Here is a 19,394-nt window from a genome sequence, read left to right on the forward strand (position 1 = left end):
TCAATTCTGCTACTAGCAACTATTAAAATGAAGGAAGCACTTGTCTTTCGCAAGAATGGGCCCATGGAGGTTAAGATTCACACCGTGCCTATTCCCAAACCCGGACCGGACGAGATTCTGATCAAAGTCGTCGTTAGCGGCACAAACCCCAAGGACTGGAAATTCCCTGACTGGATGGACGCATTTGACGGGAAAAACACAGGCGACGATATCGCTGGCTATGTACACAAGGTTGGCAAAAACGTCTCCGAGTTCAGAGTCGGAGACCGAGTGGCTGCCTTCCACGATTATATGACACCGCATGGGAGCTTCGCAGAATACGCCATTGGGAAAGTGCACGCCACATTTCACATCCCACCCCATATTTCCTTCGAAGCAGCAGCTACGGTGCCTTTGGCAGCATTGACCGCCTCGATCGCACTGTTTGCGCGCTTGGGCCTACCTGAACCATGGCTAGGAAACAAATCTTGGGCTACCAAGCCTGCAGGAGGAGTTCATGTCTACGGTGCTGCGACAGCTGTCGGATCATTTGCAATAAAACTGCTACAGAAAGCGGACATCCATCCTATTATCGGCGTCGCTGGAAGGGGTATAGATTATGCTCGGAGTTTAATGAACAGTGAAAAGGGTGATGTCGTCATTGACTACCGGGACGGCGAATCTGCGATCGTACAGGGGATCCGAGATGCCATCCCCGCTGGTGAAAGTCTTCAATATGCACTAGACGCGGTCAGCGAGGCATCGAGCTTCCAGGTGGTTGAGAAGGTTCTGGACCAGACATCGGGCGCAGTGTCACTCGTAACGCCGGAGGCACCTGAACATTTATTCAGCACGATACGGGTTGAGTTCAGCAACGTTGGAAGTAGCCACGCGGATGACAAGGATTTCGCTTATGTGTGGTCGCGAATGATTAGCAGGGGCCTCAGTGAGGGTTGGCTCAAGCCTCATCCCCATGAGGTAACGCCAGGTGGTCTGGAGGGTGTAGAAACCGCTCTGAATGACTTGAAGGCCGGGAAGGCTAGTGGTGTGAAGTATGTCTTGAGGGTTACAGAAGAGTGAAGGAGGGTGGAAAGCCTGTTGCACTTTAACTATAGATTTCAATCTGAAACCATTATAACTTATCTCTATCCAAAAATGACTGTCGTGACTGTAAAAGTTACAAGAGGACTACAAACGGTTTGCGATATTCAGAATTAGTTCAACCGCCAAGTCCATCATCGAACGGGGCATCTATGCAGACTATATCCACGAAACTTCGAAACGGTAAAAGCGCAAAGAAAATAAGCGTTATTTCCGGAAAAATACGGTTTGCTGCATAGATGATATAATATTGAATAAGCAGCCTTTTCGGCACCCCAGAGAAATGCTTTGGTGTGAATTAGCTTCCCTTTGCGCTTAGGCCTCATGTCGCATGCAAAGTAATAGCCCGGAAGGGCAATGGAGTTATCATATGAAGCTCCATTGTATGGTTTCGGGCGATCACAAGTCGCCATTCGATGTGAAGCAAGGTTTGTTCACCGGTTCTAACTACGGCTGGTATTGTACAGAGGATCAACTGACAGCCAGTCTGCGTTCTTGGAAACAATACGCCCATCCTTGAGAATAGCCACTAGATGATGCTGTATGCGATCAAGGATGGTAATGTCTTCCAAAGGATTAGATGTCAGGATTAGCATGTCCGCAATACTTCCCTCTTTAATGCACCCGAGTTGGCCTTCCATCCCCAGATACCGCGCTGCATTCACAGTTGCAGATTTCAGAATGTCCTTCGCACTTAGAACGCTGGACCTAATCGAGAACTCTTGGTTCTGTAGAGGATGCAGGCCAGCCAAGAGGTCGGAACCATAGCATATCATTGCCCCTGCCTTGTGCAAGATTGACAAAGCTTCTAGACCACTATCCAGAACTTGTCGATTCTTTGCCTGGCTGAAATCATCCAGGAACTTGTCAAAGGGTGGCTTGGACATGCCATAATAGGTAACCAGTGTTGGAGTGAAGACAACGCCCAACTCTGCACAATACGCCGCAGTTTCCTCGTCGATGAAATTACCATGCTCGATGCCTCGAACACCATTATCAACAGCATGACGAATAGCCTCCACAGTGTAGGCATGTGCCGTGACGTAGGTCTTGGACTGCCTCGCCGTCGTTGTGATTGCGCGAATCTCTTCGGCAGTAAACTGCAGCATATCAAGCGCATCCGACGGTGTTGCTACACCACCACCGCACATAATCTTCAAGAAATTGGCTCCTTGTCTGAGCTCGTCGCGGGCAGCCTCCAAGCACTCGGGGACACCATTGCATACCCGTGCCAGTGCTGGGCTGTGACCGCCACAACATTTATACTCGGACCCCTGATAATTGGCTCGCAAATCGCCGTGTCCCCCAGTTTGCGAGAGTGCTTTGCCAGCAATGAATAGCCGTGGCCCTGCAACCAAGCCTTCTTCGATGGCTTCGCGGAGGGAGTAGTCGGCACCACCGGTATCGCGGACCGTGGTGAATCCTCGGAGAAGCATCTCGCGTGCAACAAACGTGGATCGATAGGCGATGGTATTTGGACTTGCAGAAAACATATCCTTGAGAGACGGAGAACCTGGAGTTGCCGTAATGTGCACATGGCAGTCGATTAAGCCGGGGCAGATATACTGTCCGTTTAGATTCACTGCATCGGGGGGAGTTGCTACATCGCCAGTCGATACTTCCACAATACGCCCGTTCTTTATATGAACGACAGCATCAGCAATAATGTCGCCGGCTTCCACATCCACAACATTGGTGTTGTAAAAGATGATTTCGGGGGCTGCGGCTCGAGGCAACCATGGCTTGCTCGTATTGTTGTTGTTACTCATCGAGTCGGCGGGTAACTGCATGCTGAAATATGTTCGTAGTCAGGAACGAGACGCAACCCATAGATTGCAATATGGTTCATGGAATTCTGAAAGAATGTATGATTCTTAGTATTTTCTCGTTACTGAATTGGAATTTGACTCGACTGTGTGTTGATTCAATTGACCTCTCGGTTACGACGGCGGGAATGTCGAATGATACCCCTCATCAGTGTGCGGGGAAACACTGATAGCGAAGTTACCACCGCCAACCGAGGCTAGCTGGACTTATAGTCGGCCGAGGATAACAACAGTAAGCGATATGAGATGGCGTAGCTACCGACATTCTTGGCGTCTTGATAACACATAAGTCTGGCAACTGTAGATGGGGATAAAAGTCATGTCATTCTAGTGCCTCTTAATTTCACTGCCTGTATGCACCAATATTCTAAGCCATGTCTCGTAAATATCGCTGTCAATGCCAATTACTATCCTCAGCATGACACGGCCGATTCCCGGACGGTGCTGTAGAGGCATACACGAGGTGGGAAAATACGATCCATGGGAAAATCAGGACCGTCTTACTCTAATTACCAATAACCCCAAGACACGATAGGCTGTGATCTTAGATAGCCGGAAAAGAAGTGATCAGATTTGCATGATAAGAATAATATACTGCCTAATTCTAGGGAAAGAAATGAAATGATCTAAATTTGTAGAGTCAAACGTTGATATCTGGGCTTTAGCATGATAAAGCCTTTCACGCTGTGATCTTCTCAACAAGTAGCTCTTGCATAGTGGCAGCTACTATCATGACGGTGTCACCTTTGGAGCAGCATTTGCTCAGGCGGATTCTGAGTCAGAATCTTGGTCACAAAAGCTGCACTCTCGATCTGCACCAGACCTGTAAGCTAGCCATATCTTTATCAGCTGCAGATTCCCCATTAAGGTACCGCGGAGAATATCCGAGTGCCAACCCTGTCATGTAGTTGCAGAAACTTGACACGCACTCCCATTTGCCGAGAAGTTATCATATCTCAGTGTTCGGAGATTTACCCCGCATGTCACGAACAAGAAATGTCCAACGCACTGGGTGACAACATAGCTGCGCTGGCCTGCATAACTGTGAAGGTAATTCCCACTTCGCCGGTGATTTCACACTAATTATATTACTCCAAGAGTTACCTACCATACTGATGATGGATTTCGAACTTAAGACGGCAGAGCAAGATGCAACGAAAGATGTTAACATCGATATCGGGACTATTCAGTTACATTTTACGGCGGAGGAAGAAAAACGCGTAGTTAGGAAGATCGATTGTTTCATTCTACCATTGGTTGGTGATCCCTTTCCTGTAATCCCGACTTCATGCTAATACCGACTTCAAAGATGTGCTTGGTGTTCTTCTTTCAATGTAAGTAGCCGGATGAGGACTTTAGGTCTGCCCTGGCTGACATTTCAGACCTCGACAAGCAGAGCCTTAGCTACGCGTCGGTATTTGGGCTTATTGATGATCTTTCTCTGGAGGGTTCTGAGTATTCTTGGTGCTCATCATTATTTTATCTCGGTAAGAGATACGGTTGTTCTGTTGTAGGATTAGCAAACTGATGCGCGATGCTCTCTCCAGGTCAGCTAGTTGCAGAGTATCCCTTCATATACTTTATGAGCCGGCTGCCTCTTACAAAGTTCGTTGGTGCCACAATGTAAGTCCGCGGCTAGAATTGACAATTTCGTTGAATTCTAACCAGGTTCACCGACAGCGTTTTCTGGGGTGCCGTGTGCATGTGCCTTGCGGCGCCAACAAATTTTGCAGGGTTCGGGGCTGTAAGGTTCCTCCTTGGAGTTACGGAAGGGGCTGTCTCTCCAGCATTTGTGACCCTCACTAGCATGTGGTACAGAAAACAGGAACATGCTTCAAGAGTGGGGTAAGAAATCGAATTCAGAAAGGCTTTGTTGAGCGATACAATATACTTACGTCATAATCAAACTATAGCATCTGGGTGACGATGAACGGCCTTGCCCAAGTCCTTGGGAGCCTGCTCATGTACGGAATTGGGAAACAACACTACCCGCGGCTGGAACCATGGAGGGTTCTCTTCCTCGTCTGCGGTGCACTTACAGCCGCCTTTGGCCTCGTCTTCTACTTCCTAGTGCCTACCGGTCCTCAGAAAGCATGGTTCCTATCCGACAGGGAGCGAGAGGTCCTACTGGCGAGAATGGCGCAAGACAGAGAAGGGGGTGATAAGACCAATTTCTCAAAGTCACAGGTGAAGGAGACTTTATTAGATGTCAGAGCTTGGTTTATCTTCGCTTTCGGCATCCTCGTCACGATGCAGTCGCCGGTTCTAACGGTATGCCTTCATTTACTCTCTAACCATTTCCTCGATGAAGAAAGCTCACGCAAGTCAGTTTGCTTCCTTAATTATCAAGAACCTCAACTACGATAAATATCAAACGATGTTGTATACCTCCCCATCAGGAGCCGTTCAGATTGTCGCGATCTGGATCGGTGTACTCGGCTGCCAACTCCTTCCCAACAACCGTAGCTTGGTGGTCATTCTACTCTCCATCCCTCCCTTGATTGGCAACATACTCCTTCTAAAGCTTCCACTTACGACAGGATGGGGATTGATAGTGTCCTCTTGGCTAGTACGTTTTGACCCCTCTGCCTCATATGAAGCGTGCGCTCACCCGTGATGCTAGGCGTCCTGCATCTCAGATGTGATGGTCATCCTTCTTAGTCTGAGCGCATCAAATGTAAAAGGAAATACGAAGCGGGCGATGGCCAACACGATGTATTTCATTGGCTATTGTGTTGGCTGCATCGCAGGTCCGCAGCTGTGGCAGACAAAATCCGCGCCCAGATTCTTTGAAGGGGTAGTTACTGCAATTGTAACCTGGTGTGTGCTGGTGCTAGTTATGGTCCTTTATTGGTACTTGTGCAGGGCTGAGAATCTGAAGCGAGACCGGGAAACCAGCACTTCTGCCGAGGTGGTTTTGCATACCGAGGATGTAACAGATATTGAAGATCGACTCTTCCGCTACAGTTATTGATAAGCCTCTAGATTTGGAGGACTGGTGGGGTGGGTCCGCCATGCTGAGCAGTATTGGATCAGTGGCTTTGTGGATCTAGGAAACAAATACGGATACAGTCAAATATAGTCACCAGCAATCTATCTTAATTATGTTTCCTGGTCGCTAGCAATTGCCATAGCAGTCAAAGATACTTTGACCAAGGAGAAGGAACAAAAGAAATTATCTTTTCCAGAAGGCCGGGAGTTACATTAACCAGTAAAGCTCGATAAGTTAGGAGCTAACCAACCAACAAGCCTTACTAGCTCTAGCCCCCCCCCCCCCCCCCCTCCCCCCCCCCCCCCCCCCCCCCCCCCCCGTCCCCCTCCCTGTTTCAAACCATCCTTTTACCCCAACACTTTGTTTATCTAACATATAACTCCATCTGTCACCATTCCACCCCAAACCCACAAGAAGAAAGAAGGAGGATGCCCCCCAATATATTCTCCAAGCTTCTCCGTCCTCGCAAAAAGGACGCAGACCCAGATCCCAACCCTCCACCCCGCCGCACCTCCCCGGAAGCCCCCGGAATCCTTGACACCAGCTGCACCATTATTACCCAAAACCAAAAGCAAAGACGGTATAAACTTCCTATCCCGGACCCCGAGTACCGCCAGCGCCAACTCCAAACCCTTGCCACATCATCTGCCAGACCTCAAAACCCACAGTCTCAAAGCGCATTCTTTTCCAGGCTACCACTTGAGGTCCGTAATATAATTTACAGGGAGCTATTTGGTGGGAGGAGAGTGCACATTGATTATCTGTGGAAGAGACCGTCTGCTGTTGTCGCGCGGCCGCCGACGGGAAAAGACAAGGGGAAGAAAGCCGATGCTCATTGGCAATGGTGGCACCGGGTCTGCGCGGTCAGCGATGAGTGGGTGGATGATCGATTCGAGGAGCGATGTGTGAATGCGCTCTATGAGCGGGACGAGACGCTGGCTTGGGGCTGGGAGAAAGCAGCACCCCCGGGAACCAAGTTGCAAGGCGTGGCGGCGATGCTGACGGTTTGTCAGATGGGGTGTGTGTGGCTTTTTTGTTCCTTTTTCCTTTACCCCTTATTTCCTCTTCCCTTTGGTAATCTTGTGTGAGGCCCTCTCTAACTACAGACAAAAAAGATACACCGAATCCCTGCCCATCCTCTACACCACAAATACCTTCGTCACAGGCCCCAGCATGGACACCCCCTTCATCATCCGGCGTCTTCTTGCGCCCCCCTACACAGCCCTCATTACCGGCATGGACATCGCAATCACAATGGTCATGCCCTACACTGCGCCTCCGGATCTTCCTGGAAACTGGACGACGGTTTATCCCGCGTTCTTCGATCTGCTGCAGCATTCGTTTTCCGGTTTGCGTCGCCTGCATTTAACTATTTACCTTAACCCATGGGAAAAGAGCAAGAAGCCTGTTACTGAGGAGTCGCTAGAGGGGTTCTTAGCGCCATGGAAAGAACTTGAGGCAAGTCGCGAGTGGACAGAGTTATGTTTTTTTGTGCCGGGGGATTGGTTTGAGCTTCTGAGGGGGAGGTTTGAGACGCAGCTGGAGAGGCAGACTGAGAGGAGGTGGGCGTTGAAGAGGACGAGCGTTAGGCCGCTGGTGGTGGGGAGTTGTTTCTAGGTTTTAGGTGGGAGTGTATTGTTTTGCTTGAACTTATATACTCATAGCTAGATGAAATCTTAATTCAATACTCTAACTTTAAATTCTTAATCAAAGAATATTTAATACCCTTTTTAAGAGAGATAATTAGACAACGTAAAAATATTATACTGTGAGTATTTATATTGATACAAATCTACAGGGTAAGCACTTACTAGGAATTTATATTACATACTTTATATTCAGGAGAACCTGCAGACAGTCTTGAGGTTATAAGAAGCCGCCCATAACACTGAACACACTGTGTATCTCTCGGTGCTCCTCATCCCCGGTGGTGATCATGCCTGCTACCCGCCGGCAGTACCGGGTTGCCGTACTCCCGATTATGGTAAAGTAGATGAATATCACTTTCAATCCGTCCACTCCACTCACCTCACTCAGACTTATCCAAGATCTCCCGACGGGCTGGAGCTGCACATTTACCCCGCGAACTCTTGCCTTCCCCGGAAAGTTGGGGTAAGCGGGACCGGGAAGCCAGCACTTCTGCCGAGATCGTCTTGCATACCGAGGACGTCACAGATATCGAATATCGGCTCTTCCGCTACAGTTATTGATAAAGCTTCGAGCGTCGGAAATCTGTGGGTGTAATATCGAGTCCTTGGGTGTTCAACCGAGGACTACCTGAGTATGCTAAAATGCTGAACAGATATCGTGCACGTAAGATTATGAAGAATAAAGGATGCTTGATTTTGCGGACATGTGCATATCATGACACCGTCTGTTTTCGTTGGTCATCTGTGATTCTACTTGCATCGTTGTACATGTGAGATAGATACACGCGGCTTATCGCGAGTTGTAAATCTGTGCTAGCTTCAGATTCAGCCTGTTGATTCAAGATGTTCTAAGTAATACGCCGCTCGCGCACAAGCCTACAATGACGGACCTGACTACTAATGAGGCTAATTATTGTATCGCGATTCAGCAGGACCTTTCTTGCCTGGTATCTAGAATTACTGGAATTACCCGCTAATTTGAGAAAAATATTACAAAAATTGAAAATACGTAAAAGAGATTTTGTTCATGTTTCTTTGCCTTTTCCTTTGTCTACAGCCCTTATATACCTAAATACATTTTCTATTTTCTCAAATAAGGTATGATATCATTGTTGTTCCTATATCCCCTTATGCCTGGTATGCCTATGCCGTTAATCTTGAATGTACGTATCTAGTCTTGCTGTCCTGATTCGTTTATTTTAGTCATATAATATATTCCGAAAACTTCTTTTGATGACGTAGTAGTCCTGAAATCAGTTTTAAAAAGTGTTGATCAAACCTGGGACGTCAGAGAATTTAAATCAAGAAACTAAAGGTATTAGAAGGGTATATCAGATTTTCTTAATGAATTATTATTTATAAGTATGCATGTGTGGGAGTGGTAAACACACGAAGCATAGATACTGTCTTCCTGTCATATCTTAACAGCAATGTTAAGTACATACGACCACGGGACAATGGTGAGGTAAATTGGGGTGAGTTACACAGTCGCAAGGGCCAATAGGCTATGGCTCAATGAGTCTCGCTTTCCTTTCATGGATCAATTATCGCGCTACATACGGTAATAAGACTCACGACACTCGGATGATGATTTGGTAGTAGCACAGCTCATGGTTATGATCTGACGAAGCTTCTGCCGCCATTCTCCAGGTCAAAATAGTGTCCATCAGTTTGGAATGCTTCAGTGTTTAGCATCCAGTCCACGTTTTATCCCGATTACCTCTGCGAAGATTGAGTTATTGTCCGCTTCTTATAGCATCTAGCTACCGATAATTAGCAGTAATATGTTTCTGTGGACTAGCAGGTAAGGGCCAAGGTGAGTATTCATCAAGTTCAATCTAGTTCATCAATTTATGCGAGCTTGTTTGAGGGCTGTGTCCATTTGGGACCTACGGTCTGGCAGTGTAGATGCTTGGTAATCACAGCAAGATCCCAAACTAATAGCAATCCTCCAAAGTAGAATATTGAGATCGAAGCAACACATCGGGAATCGCAAAGTAGCCGCCACAATCAAACAGATATTGACATCGAGTAGAACTAAATGACCGTTCTCTAATGTTATTGGGCACAAGGTACTCCTTGTACTTCGAGTAGTCGTTGATCTCAAGCCCAGTCGAGGTGCTATACACCCTAGTGACCTTCCCGTATGCGGCGGGTGTGCGCAAAAAGTTCTTCCTGCATATCTTCGGCGATCCATTGCTTGATGATAATATAGTTGCCGTCATTCTAGACATGTTTAGAACTAATTCAGCCTCGCTTTTTGGTAGTTGTATACGGAGCTCACCTCATCCCAGTCCCATGGAAGGTGGTATGCCATCAGCGTGTCTGGAAGAAGATACTTGCGGTGAACCTGGAGTTGAAGATCAGAAATGATCGCATGGAAAATTGTCTGAGTGAGCTTACCTTGATCCACGTATCGCGGCGCTGCTGCTCGTCCTCGTCCCGTCCCTTGTCCTTCTTCGATGTCTCTGCTCTCTTCCTCACGATCTTTTCAGTTTCCTCCTCGGTATAACCAAACTCATCCCTCAGGTGCTCCTTGAATTCATTCAATTCATTTTCACGTCTCTTGATCTCAGCAAGCTTCCACTCCTCTATGGCTGCTTGCTTCCTCTTACGCTCCTTCGCTATTCTTTCTTCTTCTTCCTTCCTGAACTTCTCCTCAAACTGCGCCCGCAATGCTTCCTCCTCAATGGCCCTCTGGTACTCTTCTGCCTCAAGTCTCTCAAGCCTTCGAGCCCGCCGCTCACTGAGCTCGAGTCGTTCAATATCCTCCTGGAAGGTAAGATCCTCGAGGTCTGTTCGCCGGTCGATCTCCACCTGCGGCCGACGGAGATCGAGGGCTTGTCGCAGCCGTTGAGTTCGTGGCGGAGAGGCACTCGCAGGGGCCGCTTGACGGGATCTTGCTCGGTCTCGTGCTCTGGGATGTCTCTCTACGTTGCTTGATCCTCCTGTAGACATTCTTCGGCCTCGAGTTTTAGGTTCTTCCGCGCCCTCTGGGGCAACCACATCGGGATCGAGCCCAGTAGCCTTTGTAGCTGCATTATCCCTGCCTGAAAGTTCCTTATCGTTGTCGAACTTACCTGGATTCGAGCTGTCTAGGAGGCTTGTTTTTCGAGCATCAGGCTGGTGTGGCCTGATCGCATGCGACTCTTGTCGATCGGTAGGGTCTAGGTCGTCTGTCTGTAAAACATCTCCTGAAATACTTCTTTTGGGGCGTAAATCGTGATCATCCAGAGTCAAGGTCCCACTTTCGCCAGCTCGTACACTGATGGTCTTCTCCCCAACAGACCCTTTGGGAAAACTCATCCTTATCCCATTCAGCGTCATGATGATAGCATCGTCTTCTCCAGGCCTTGCAACACTTTCGGTTTCCTGGCCGCCGTTATCCGATTCTCCATGCCCTGAGTCGCCATGCTCTGATTCGTCGTTCCCGGATTCGTCGTTCCCGGATTCGTCGTTCCCGGATTCGTCGTCGAGGACTTCATCATCCTCTGTGCCCCGAGGTAGCACGAACAGAGACAGCTCTTCCAGATGGCGACCAACGTGTTTTTCGAAAGAAGCCATCGGAAGCAAATCTTCAGCACATAGCGGACATGCGTAGCTTCCTCGTACATCCTGGCTCGCCATGTGTGTTTGACGAATATGGCGATACCAGGCCTTCCGGCTCTCGTAAAGTTTGTTTTGTGTCGGACAACCGGAGAAGATGCAAATATACGGCGATAGGTCGCGGAATATATGCCTTGCCCAGGCCTGCCGGTCTTTCAATGTAATGATATAGTAACAATAAGGGCATTCAAACGGTCTTCGTTCTGCGGCTTCTCTTGGAAATGCAGGAATTGCCAGTTTCTCGCCTCCGGACAGCAGACTGCCTGCGTATGAGGTGAAGGACGCATCGGAATTGCTCATCAGGTCATCTGGTTTTTGACCGGGTGTCTCCAGTTTGAATGCACTTGCGACAGTCTCTGATAGTTGTACTGTGGTATTGTCATCGGCTCCAATGTTCAGGCCCTGATTGAGTTTTAGGTGATGTCGCTCTCGGTATTTCAGGATCGCTCTTTGCCGAGCCATTGCAGAGCTAATTCGCTCAGTAAGCTGATTCTCCGCCTGTGGATACTTATGTGACACATGCTGATGAAAATTAAATTTAAAGGGCTCTGCATCGCTCTTCTCGGTTCCGATCAGACGGTCTTGTTGGGCGGGCTTGCGGACCGTCATGGAGATGTCGAACAGCTGTGATATCTTGTTGACCAGGCTCTCGTGGGCGTCTGAAACAGTCAATATAGAGTCTGACGGATTATCTAGATTCAACTCTGCGATAAGGCTTTGCAAGTCCTCATCCAGCTGGTCGTCTTCTACATCTTCCTTTTCTCCACTGAGGCTGTTTCTTAACTCTGCAAGGAGTTTCCTTATCGCCTCTAAAATTCTAACGGTCTGGTTCTTGATATGCGAAGCATCCCTCAAGCGATAATCCAGGGATGACTGGCCAGTCTGATGAGCTCCGATGTTGCCGGCCCAGAGGCGCAGACGCCCGAGTTCGTCTTTCCACGCCCGCAGTGGCACTGCACTCTGACTCTGAACGAAGGCACCGGAAGTGATCAGCTCGTGGAGCTCCTTGAGACAAGCCCGGGTCAGGTCAGATATCGTAGACATGATATAGGTTGATGCGGAGAAGTAACATGGAAATTATTCTTATTATTACTGTGATTATGATGCTTATGCGCAGTGCCCACTACGGCGACCGATTCAGACAGAAGGGTCAATACTAGAATACAGCGTAAGCACTAGTAACTGCTTACATTTCTGCCAGCAGAAAATAAATTGACCTGCTTAAATTCACCGTACAATTGGCTACTTGTCCCGAACACCCTTGCTCATGTGTTGTACAACAGGACCCGTAAAAGTGGGGCGCTGGGTCCTCAATCTAGCAGACAAATGGGAGCAGAAATATCATATTTACCTGACAGGATGATTGGAATGTCTTTGTCCCTTCTTCTTCCCCTTGCCTCTCGTCTAATGGGATTGGAACCTCCTTATCAGCCTCCTCTTTCTCGAAGTTGATTGGACGAATGACAGCCTGTCCTCGTGCATTATCCTGTCCTAATCAGGAAGACCTAGCCTCTGCTGCCCTAGCTCCACCCCAAATTCATCCAGTATAGAGTACTGATGAGCCCGGCCAGGCCATTTACTATTTGCGCATTCCCCACCGGATTCGCCTGGTACATGGCGGCATTTGGGAAGGGAGCAACAGCGTCCTTGTACGCCGCGGCATGTGTACAAGGCCGGACATGTCGTACACCCCTTGACTGAAGTTGCAGTTAATCGATGTACAAGGGCGATGCTGCTCTATATTCCTAGTTGATATTCTGCCACGGATCTAAGGAAAAGGTTGGGTCAGCAGCTGTCATTCTGCGTCGGTGCGGACATAGGCATATCGGGCGTGCGGTGGTCGTCGTCGTCGCCGTCGACGTCTTTGTTGTCTTGGTAGGCACTGGCAAAACCCTCCGTAGATTTTTGAGGGATTGGTGAGGAAGGGGCGGATGGAGTAACTGTGACAGAAGATTGACATCCTGCCTTCCTAAACCAAGGATCATGTTGAACTAAGCTCTGGAATTGATTAACATGTCCAGATATATCTAACATTTAATTTCTAAAGAAAAAGGTCATATGCAGGCTGACCAACTCTAATAAGAAGATTTAGGTCAAGCTATAAATTTTACCTACTGAGATTTTCACCTTTATCTATTATACCATCTGGTAAGTGATATTATTAGAGAATAAAAACATACCATATTCTCGTACATTTGTGCAAAGTCTCAACAAGCTCCATATTAGACTAGAAACCCTAGTACTTCACTCCTGCAGATGGGAATCTATAAATTACACAAGCCTTCCACAAACTAGATATGGGCGGTTAGGTTGCACGTTAGTGATGGTCATGCCAAGAATATACAAAGGAAACAATGTGCAGGCAGACATGAAGAACATAGATGGCATATAAACCAAACCTGATTAGCAAACTAGAGGTTTGAATATAAAATATAACTTGGCTTACTAAAGACCATATATATATTCCTACTTCTTTGAGTAGTCTAGTATCAAGTACTATTAGTAGGCGTACAAAGACTCAGTTTATATTGGTGTATTAGTCCACTGGTTTTTATGGCCAGTACTCGTACCTAAAGATAGCAATCACTTACTTGAATTTACAATAGAGACTACTGAAGTTCATGCTAGGCTTCAGAAAGTAGGACTGCTTCTCAACTCTGGCCTGGCCATGCAAAGCAAGACTGATGTTGAGTTACCTTCAGGGTCTCCAAGAACTGTTAGCGAGCGCTTACAGCTTTGGGGGAGCTGATATCCATTGATCCATATAATATACCAAAAAATATGCATTAAGAGCAGCGTATATCTCAATACCGTACGGGGCTATCTTAAGGTATCCATCAATGGACGAGAAGAAATTAGGGCCAGGGGTAATATAAGCGCCACGATGCTGTTGGATATTTTGCCACCGGTAGTTTATAGCCATTGGTGCTAGTTCTCGGGATGTGGAAACAGCCGGTCACTTGTACGCAGTTGTCTAGCTTATGAGAGGTGTACATATTGTTTATTATACCTGGCCATAATGAACCCTTTACTTTGAAAATGGTGGTTAAGCATTCTCATACCATTTTCCTGAATTTGACCGGATTAATGCACCGTGCGGAGTTTCCATAAGACCTCATTAACGGTTGCTAGGTTAGCAAAGGCATTTGTGGTTTAGCGGAGGAAACCCTGGGGCTACCGAACGAATCGCAATTTACGAGCTTGGATATCAAAGCCGTCTGAACGGAGAACATGAAAGATCTTTTCCTCACCCAGGCCAACTGGTACATAAGGATCTTAATCCGATAATGCAGCATTTCAGCAGTCCATGCCGTACGATTTTAACTTGGACATTGTATCGATTAGAGAGTAACTTAGCAATGGAACTAGGGACGTTGCCTATCTGATAGAGATTGAGATCTCATCCCGATAGTGCTCTAGGACGATAGTTGGACGAATTATAAACATTTTAGAAACAGGAACTAAAAATAAAGTAAGCGGTTAAAAAGGCGGTATGCAAATACTTAGATTGTAATTTGGTTTTTCCCTTTTGTCCGGATAGTACGCCGTAATTCACAGCGAGGCTGAGCTAGCTGATGCGGGGTCAAGTTTGTCGTTGTCGCGATGAGATTCGACTCCAACCCACATCTCCCAAACAAGGGATTACTGCGTTGCCATGGTCTCAGGTGTTGAAGCAGTCGGGCTTGCTCTCGCTCTTCTCCCGCTCGTTGTGAACCAGCTCGACAACTACGCCCACGGCATCGAACAGATCAAGAGGCTGAGTCGCTACCAGCGCACACTGGAGGACTTTGCGCTGCAGCTGGGCACTCAACATAGGATCTTCCAGAATAGTCTCCAACATGTCCTCGATGAAGTGGTCGACGACGACAACCAGTTGCGCGATCTAATTAGCGACCCGGATGGGGACGGCTGGAAGGAGCCTTTGCTGGAGAAAAGTCTCATGGCTAAGCTGGGCCGCGATCATGCCTACTTCTTTGCTAATGTCGTAAGCCTGCATGATATGCTCAGACGTATGGCAGTAAAACTGGATGTTGATGTTACCAGGGGACCGCAGGTATGCCCTAACTTTATTTTACTCGAGTGACATCTGACCTACGAAATAATTTCAGAATACGCCTCCTTCAAAGATGCAAATTGTCCTCTTCCTGAAGGTCCTTTCAAAGGCCACGTATGAGGACATGCTGCAGAGAATTAGGAACCTCAATGACGTTCTCAGAACATTGTTAGACCAGTCTGCACAGCTGGAGGCGAGTCGGCAGAAGCGCAGTCCGTGGCGACGACTGCTCCCTCAATTTCAAGAAGCACGAAAGAACGCAGAGGGTCTATTCAGAGCCATTGTCGGCAGTTCCAACTGGAGCTGTCGGTGCCAGAGCTCCCACAGCGCCCATCTGCAGCTCCAATCCAACCCCTTCGCCGAGACCCCGAAAGTGGGCAAGACAGCAACCTACCGGATAACCTTTTCCAATTCAGACAACGGTACAAAGAATTCGTGGACATGTAGGGAGGTCGAATTTGAGCCGTACACCTTTGATCAACCTTTGGCACCAGTCACCAACCATGCCCTACCTACATCCAGGTCAAACCAACAGAAGCCGCAAAAGCCTAAGGTTCGCTTCGAGGCAGTCGAAGTGGATTTTTATGAGTCAAAGGAGAAGTTTTGCAATGTTCCTCCCATCGCAGACTTCTGTACTGTACTGTGTCGCGGTGGGGCGCACACAGAACCGCCGACACAGGCCGTGGGCTTCATTGCCGATCAAGTGAGCTCGAATGTTCGGTACAATATGTACTTCATCAAATGCTACCCAGAGCCCATCCAGCTTCAGTCACTGCAGCAAACATTGCCAAACAGTAGTAGACGCCATCGGCTGTATATCGCCGCCGGTCTTGCGTGCGGAGTGCTCCAATATCACGGCAACTGGTTGAAGAAATACTGGGACAGTTCTGACATTCAATTACCTGCAGATGATGATGACGATGCAACTGATGACGTTTTACCAAGCGATCTCTACCTTCCCTGGTCACTAAACCTCCAACATTCCTCATCAGCACCCACGGATATCATTTATACGCAACAATCCCCACTCGTCCGCAATCAAGTCCTCTTCCCACTCGGCATAGCTCTGACCGAACTCTCCCTGGGAAAATCTATCACCTCTCTCCGACGACCGCAGGATGAGCAAGGAAACGAAGACTCAACCCGGTTCATCACGGCATTTCGCGTCCTCAACAGAGTGCAGCAGGAAAGTGGCTCAAACTATAGAGACGCCGTACATAACTGTCTTTGCTGGTTGGACGTAGATTCGCCTTGCTTGGAGGATGAGAAGTTCCAGGGTCGTGTGTTTAATGCTGTCGTTGCTCCGTTACTCAGGGACTTGGCGCACTTTGAGGGAGTGGGTACGCTATGAAATACTATAACATACACTTTGTCTGATAAATACTGGTCTAATTATAATGAAATGAAATTCAATTCCTGATCAATTGGTCGTCTCTCTATCGATCTCAGGGCGCTTTAAATTGGAGAAGGGCTACCCGCGCTGGTGGTTGTTCTTGTGCCTGAAGCAGATGAAGATACTGCAAGCACAGTGCTGGTGGTTGAGGTTGTGGTTGTTACTACTAGCGCGCTAAGATAGTAATACTGAGGACGTAACAGATATTGAGGATCGGCTCTTCCCCTACAGTTATTGACCAGGCTATAGATGTGGGAACACGGTTGGGGCGGATCCGTGATACTGAGCAGTATCGGATCAGTGGCTTGTATATCTAGGGAAACAGATAAAAGTACTATCAGCTATGGTTACTAGCAATCTATCTTAATTATGTTTCCTGTTCGCTAGCAATTACTATAGCAGTCAAAAATACTTTAACCAAGGCGAAGGGACAAAAGAAATCGTCGGAAGTTGGTCGGCGGTGGTTATGTTTTCACCTTATATCACTACAGGGAACTCACATCGCGGTCAACAGGTATATATTAGTGGAAGTGACCTGCAGAAATGCTGGTTGACCAAGTTTGTATATTGTTCAATTGGTACAACTCATGCTGTCAAGAGGTAGAGAAGAAATGTGACTTTCACAGGACATACTTAAGGCGAGATTGAAAGCATTTAGAATAAGAACTATGGTGAGAGCAATATCACGAGCGTCTAGTTACATACTGTTGTAGATATGGTACCTTGGATGAATTTGCTATAGGTCTCTGATTAGGCGTATCGAGTACATACGACCATAGGGTGTGGAAAACAGGGCTTCCCGTCCGCTCAGCCGTACTTAAGCCACACGCCGGGAGGTTAGTAGTTGGGTGGGTGACCACCAGCGAATCCCTTCTGTTGTATGTTTTTGATAGCTTTTCAAATTTCTGATTGCTATACAACAACATGAACAAGATTGCAGAATCGCCATCATCAGTAGTGGCAACCGGTGCTGAGTGTTGTGACGATATTCAAGGTGCAAGTAGTTCCATTGTGATTGCGGTCGCTACGTTCGACACATTATAACCACTCAAAAAAGTCAGGTGCTTATAGATTGATACACCGTGAAGAGGGAAAAATAAAAGAGGAGTTATTTGGTTCACAGGAGAGATGAATATCCTTTTGCTCAATAGTTCAAAACTAGTATAGAATTAAGCTCAGCTTCCAGGGTACGACCCGGGTCCCAATAGTATGATTTACTTGTGCAACCAACAAGTACTGTGTATGAATTTGAAAGTCTTCAAGAAAGCATTGACTTGCGCCACAGTATAAAATCAGCCAGCAGACTAGAGCAGCGAAACTGAACAACAACACCAGGCTCCACGGAGACAGGACTGTATGCATTTTCAATCCTTGCGTTTAATATCTCACGATCGGGCCTCCGATAACCCGAAGGGGAAGGCATCTTGGGGAGATGCAAGCGGAAAAATTACCGCCGCAGGGCTTTCTGCCAGCGTTTAATGTTCATGCTAGTGCAGCAGGCGATTGAAGATAAGTTCGACTATAAATCCATTCAGATCTTCAGCGACTCCATATTATATAATAAATACCTAAGAAAGTGATCTATTCTTTGGACACACATTGTTGATATTATGGCCAACTGCCTGCTATCCGCCTGGTCAACATATAAATTAAGAAAACACCCAATTGCTACCAGTGCCCCCAAAGATACTCAAGAAAAGCCATATGCCAAAGCAACTTAGAAGCGGAATGGTCAGGTTATCATCGCATCCCAAAAGATTGACAAATTCACTCCCTGCCGCGACAAGCCCGGTTATGATACTCATAATTACGATAGCCCAGGGACCTGTGATAGCCGAACAGTCCGGGGGTGGTGGCATTTTATTAGCATCATGGCAAAATGAAAGAGATCCATCGAACATTGACCTCCGTTCAAGGCGGTATTGATCAGCCCCAACATAGCTCCAGAATGCTGCAGCAATCAAACCCGCAGAAATACAGGCGGCAAGAGTCCCAGCCAAACTTTTGCCGTCGCGTAGGTAAACGGTCTTGGTGGCGTATAGGCGCCCGAATGTAGCAGCCGCTGTGTCCGCAAAGGATAGAATTAATATGCCCATCATGGCAACATCAACTGGGAAGATGCGCATGACAAGGTAGGTCCCTAGCAGATAATAAATTAGGGAATTGTAAGAGTTGGCTTCTTCCAAGCGCATCAGAAAGCCAACCATCCGGCGGTAGATGGTGCTGATGGAGATGAAACGGTGACGCAATGTGTCGCCGGCAGCGAGGATAATTAACGCGTTGAGATTCCGGTTGAGGATCTTTTCGATAACAACTCCTTGAATGTGCCAGTAAAAGACAAGAACGCCGACTGAGATATGGAGTAGCTTGCGGGATATCTCGTACTTCTGAACCGTGGTGTAGAGAGCTTCATTCGTGGGAGAATTTGGTTGCGTTGAGGACAGTAGGTGGCTTAGGTATGCATGCCACCGGGAACTTGAGAAAGTGATGTTTGTAGAAGCCATATTGTCGATCAGTCTAACATGGGGTTCTTTCGTTTCGGTACGGTCATACGGGGTCAGAGAGCTTTGGTGGGATGTTATAGTAGCAATTAGTAAATGTACCCTTGGGGACGAGGCCTGATAGTTTCTCGGCGTCCTGGTCATGAATCATGGAGATAGGTACATGCTTCCTCGCGGTTACACCATCGCAATGCATGTACATTACAGAAAATGTAACAGTGCATCTGTCAGACTGGGACTGCGGGTCTCAGGCTAAATTCTAATGGGAAACGGGTTCCCTGGAATTAAGGACT

General features: G+C 47.5%; 7 protein-coding genes across 7 annotated transcripts; 4 read left to right on the forward strand and 3 right to left on the reverse strand.

The window, feature by feature from the left end:
• Positions 1-27: 27 nt before the first annotated feature.
• Positions 28-1,059, forward strand: BO85DRAFT_479738 (zinc-binding alcohol dehydrogenase family protein; the record flags this gene model as incomplete). The annotated part of the gene is made up of 1 exon (XM_025662967.1): positions 28-1,059. One exon carries the CDS (start codon positions 28-30, stop codon positions 1,057-1,059), a length of 1,032 nt encoding a protein of 343 aa, XP_025513186.1.
• Positions 1,060-1,523: 464 nt separating this feature from the next.
• Positions 1,524-2,849, reverse strand: BO85DRAFT_377455 (amidohydrolase; the record flags this gene model as incomplete). The annotated part of the gene is made up of 1 exon (XM_025656264.1): positions 1,524-2,849. The coding sequence occupies one exon, from the start codon at positions 2,847-2,849 to the stop codon at positions 1,524-1,526; it is 1,326 nt and encodes a 441-aa protein (XP_025513187.1).
• Positions 2,850-4,021: 1,172 nt separating this feature from the next.
• Positions 4,022-7,515, forward strand: BO85DRAFT_499064 (major facilitator superfamily transporter; the record flags this gene model as incomplete). Its single annotated transcript, XM_025664052.1, has 9 exons — positions 4,022-4,129; positions 4,216-4,240; positions 4,289-4,393; positions 4,454-4,529; positions 4,587-4,751; positions 4,820-5,177; positions 5,236-5,475; positions 6,351-6,916; positions 7,014-7,515. The coding sequence occupies 9 exons, from the start codon at positions 4,022-4,024 to the stop codon at positions 7,513-7,515; spliced, it is 2,145 nt and encodes a 714-aa protein (XP_025513188.1).
• A 319-nt stretch (positions 7,516-7,834) lies between these two features.
• On the forward strand, positions 7,835-8,108 carry BO85DRAFT_490358 (uncharacterized protein; the record flags this gene model as incomplete). The annotated part of the gene is made up of 2 exons (XM_025663658.1): positions 7,835-7,882; positions 7,947-8,108. 2 exons carry the CDS (start codon positions 7,835-7,837, stop codon positions 8,106-8,108), a joined length of 210 nt encoding a protein of 69 aa, XP_025513189.1.
• A 1,277-nt stretch (positions 8,109-9,385) lies between these two features.
• On the reverse strand, positions 9,386-12,769 carry BO85DRAFT_470591 (uncharacterized protein; the record flags this gene model as incomplete). The annotated part of the gene is made up of 5 exons (XM_025662411.1): positions 9,386-9,773; positions 9,832-9,897; positions 9,951-10,597; positions 10,796-12,158; positions 12,752-12,769. 5 exons carry the CDS (start codon positions 12,767-12,769, stop codon positions 9,678-9,680), a joined length of 2,190 nt encoding a protein of 729 aa, XP_025513190.1. The 3' UTR covers positions 9,386-9,677.
• Positions 12,770-14,737: 1,968 nt separating this feature from the next.
• On the forward strand, positions 14,738-16,917 carry BO85DRAFT_479741 (uncharacterized protein; the record flags this gene model as incomplete). Its single annotated transcript, XM_025662968.1, has 3 exons — positions 14,738-15,207; positions 15,263-16,543; positions 16,804-16,917. The coding sequence occupies exons 1-3, from the start codon at positions 14,809-14,811 to the stop codon at positions 16,915-16,917; spliced, it is 1,794 nt and encodes a 597-aa protein (XP_025513191.1). The 5' UTR covers positions 14,738-14,808.
• Positions 16,918-18,207: 1,290 nt separating this feature from the next.
• BO85DRAFT_499070 (diacylglycerol/polyprenol kinase family protein) lies at positions 18,208-19,104 on the reverse strand (the record flags this gene model as incomplete). Its single annotated transcript, XM_025664053.1, has 1 exon — positions 18,208-19,104. The coding sequence occupies one exon, from the start codon at positions 19,102-19,104 to the stop codon at positions 18,250-18,252; it is 855 nt and encodes a 284-aa protein (XP_025513192.1). The 3' UTR covers positions 18,208-18,249.
• Between the last annotated feature and the right edge of the window lie 290 nt (positions 19,105-19,394).

The sequence above is a fragment of the Aspergillus piperis genome (genome assembly GCF_003184755.1).
Source record: "Aspergillus piperis CBS 112811 unplaced genomic scaffold BO85scaffold_16, whole genome shotgun sequence".
Lineage (NCBI taxonomy): Eukaryota > Fungi > Ascomycota > Eurotiomycetes > Eurotiales > Aspergillaceae > Aspergillus > Aspergillus piperis.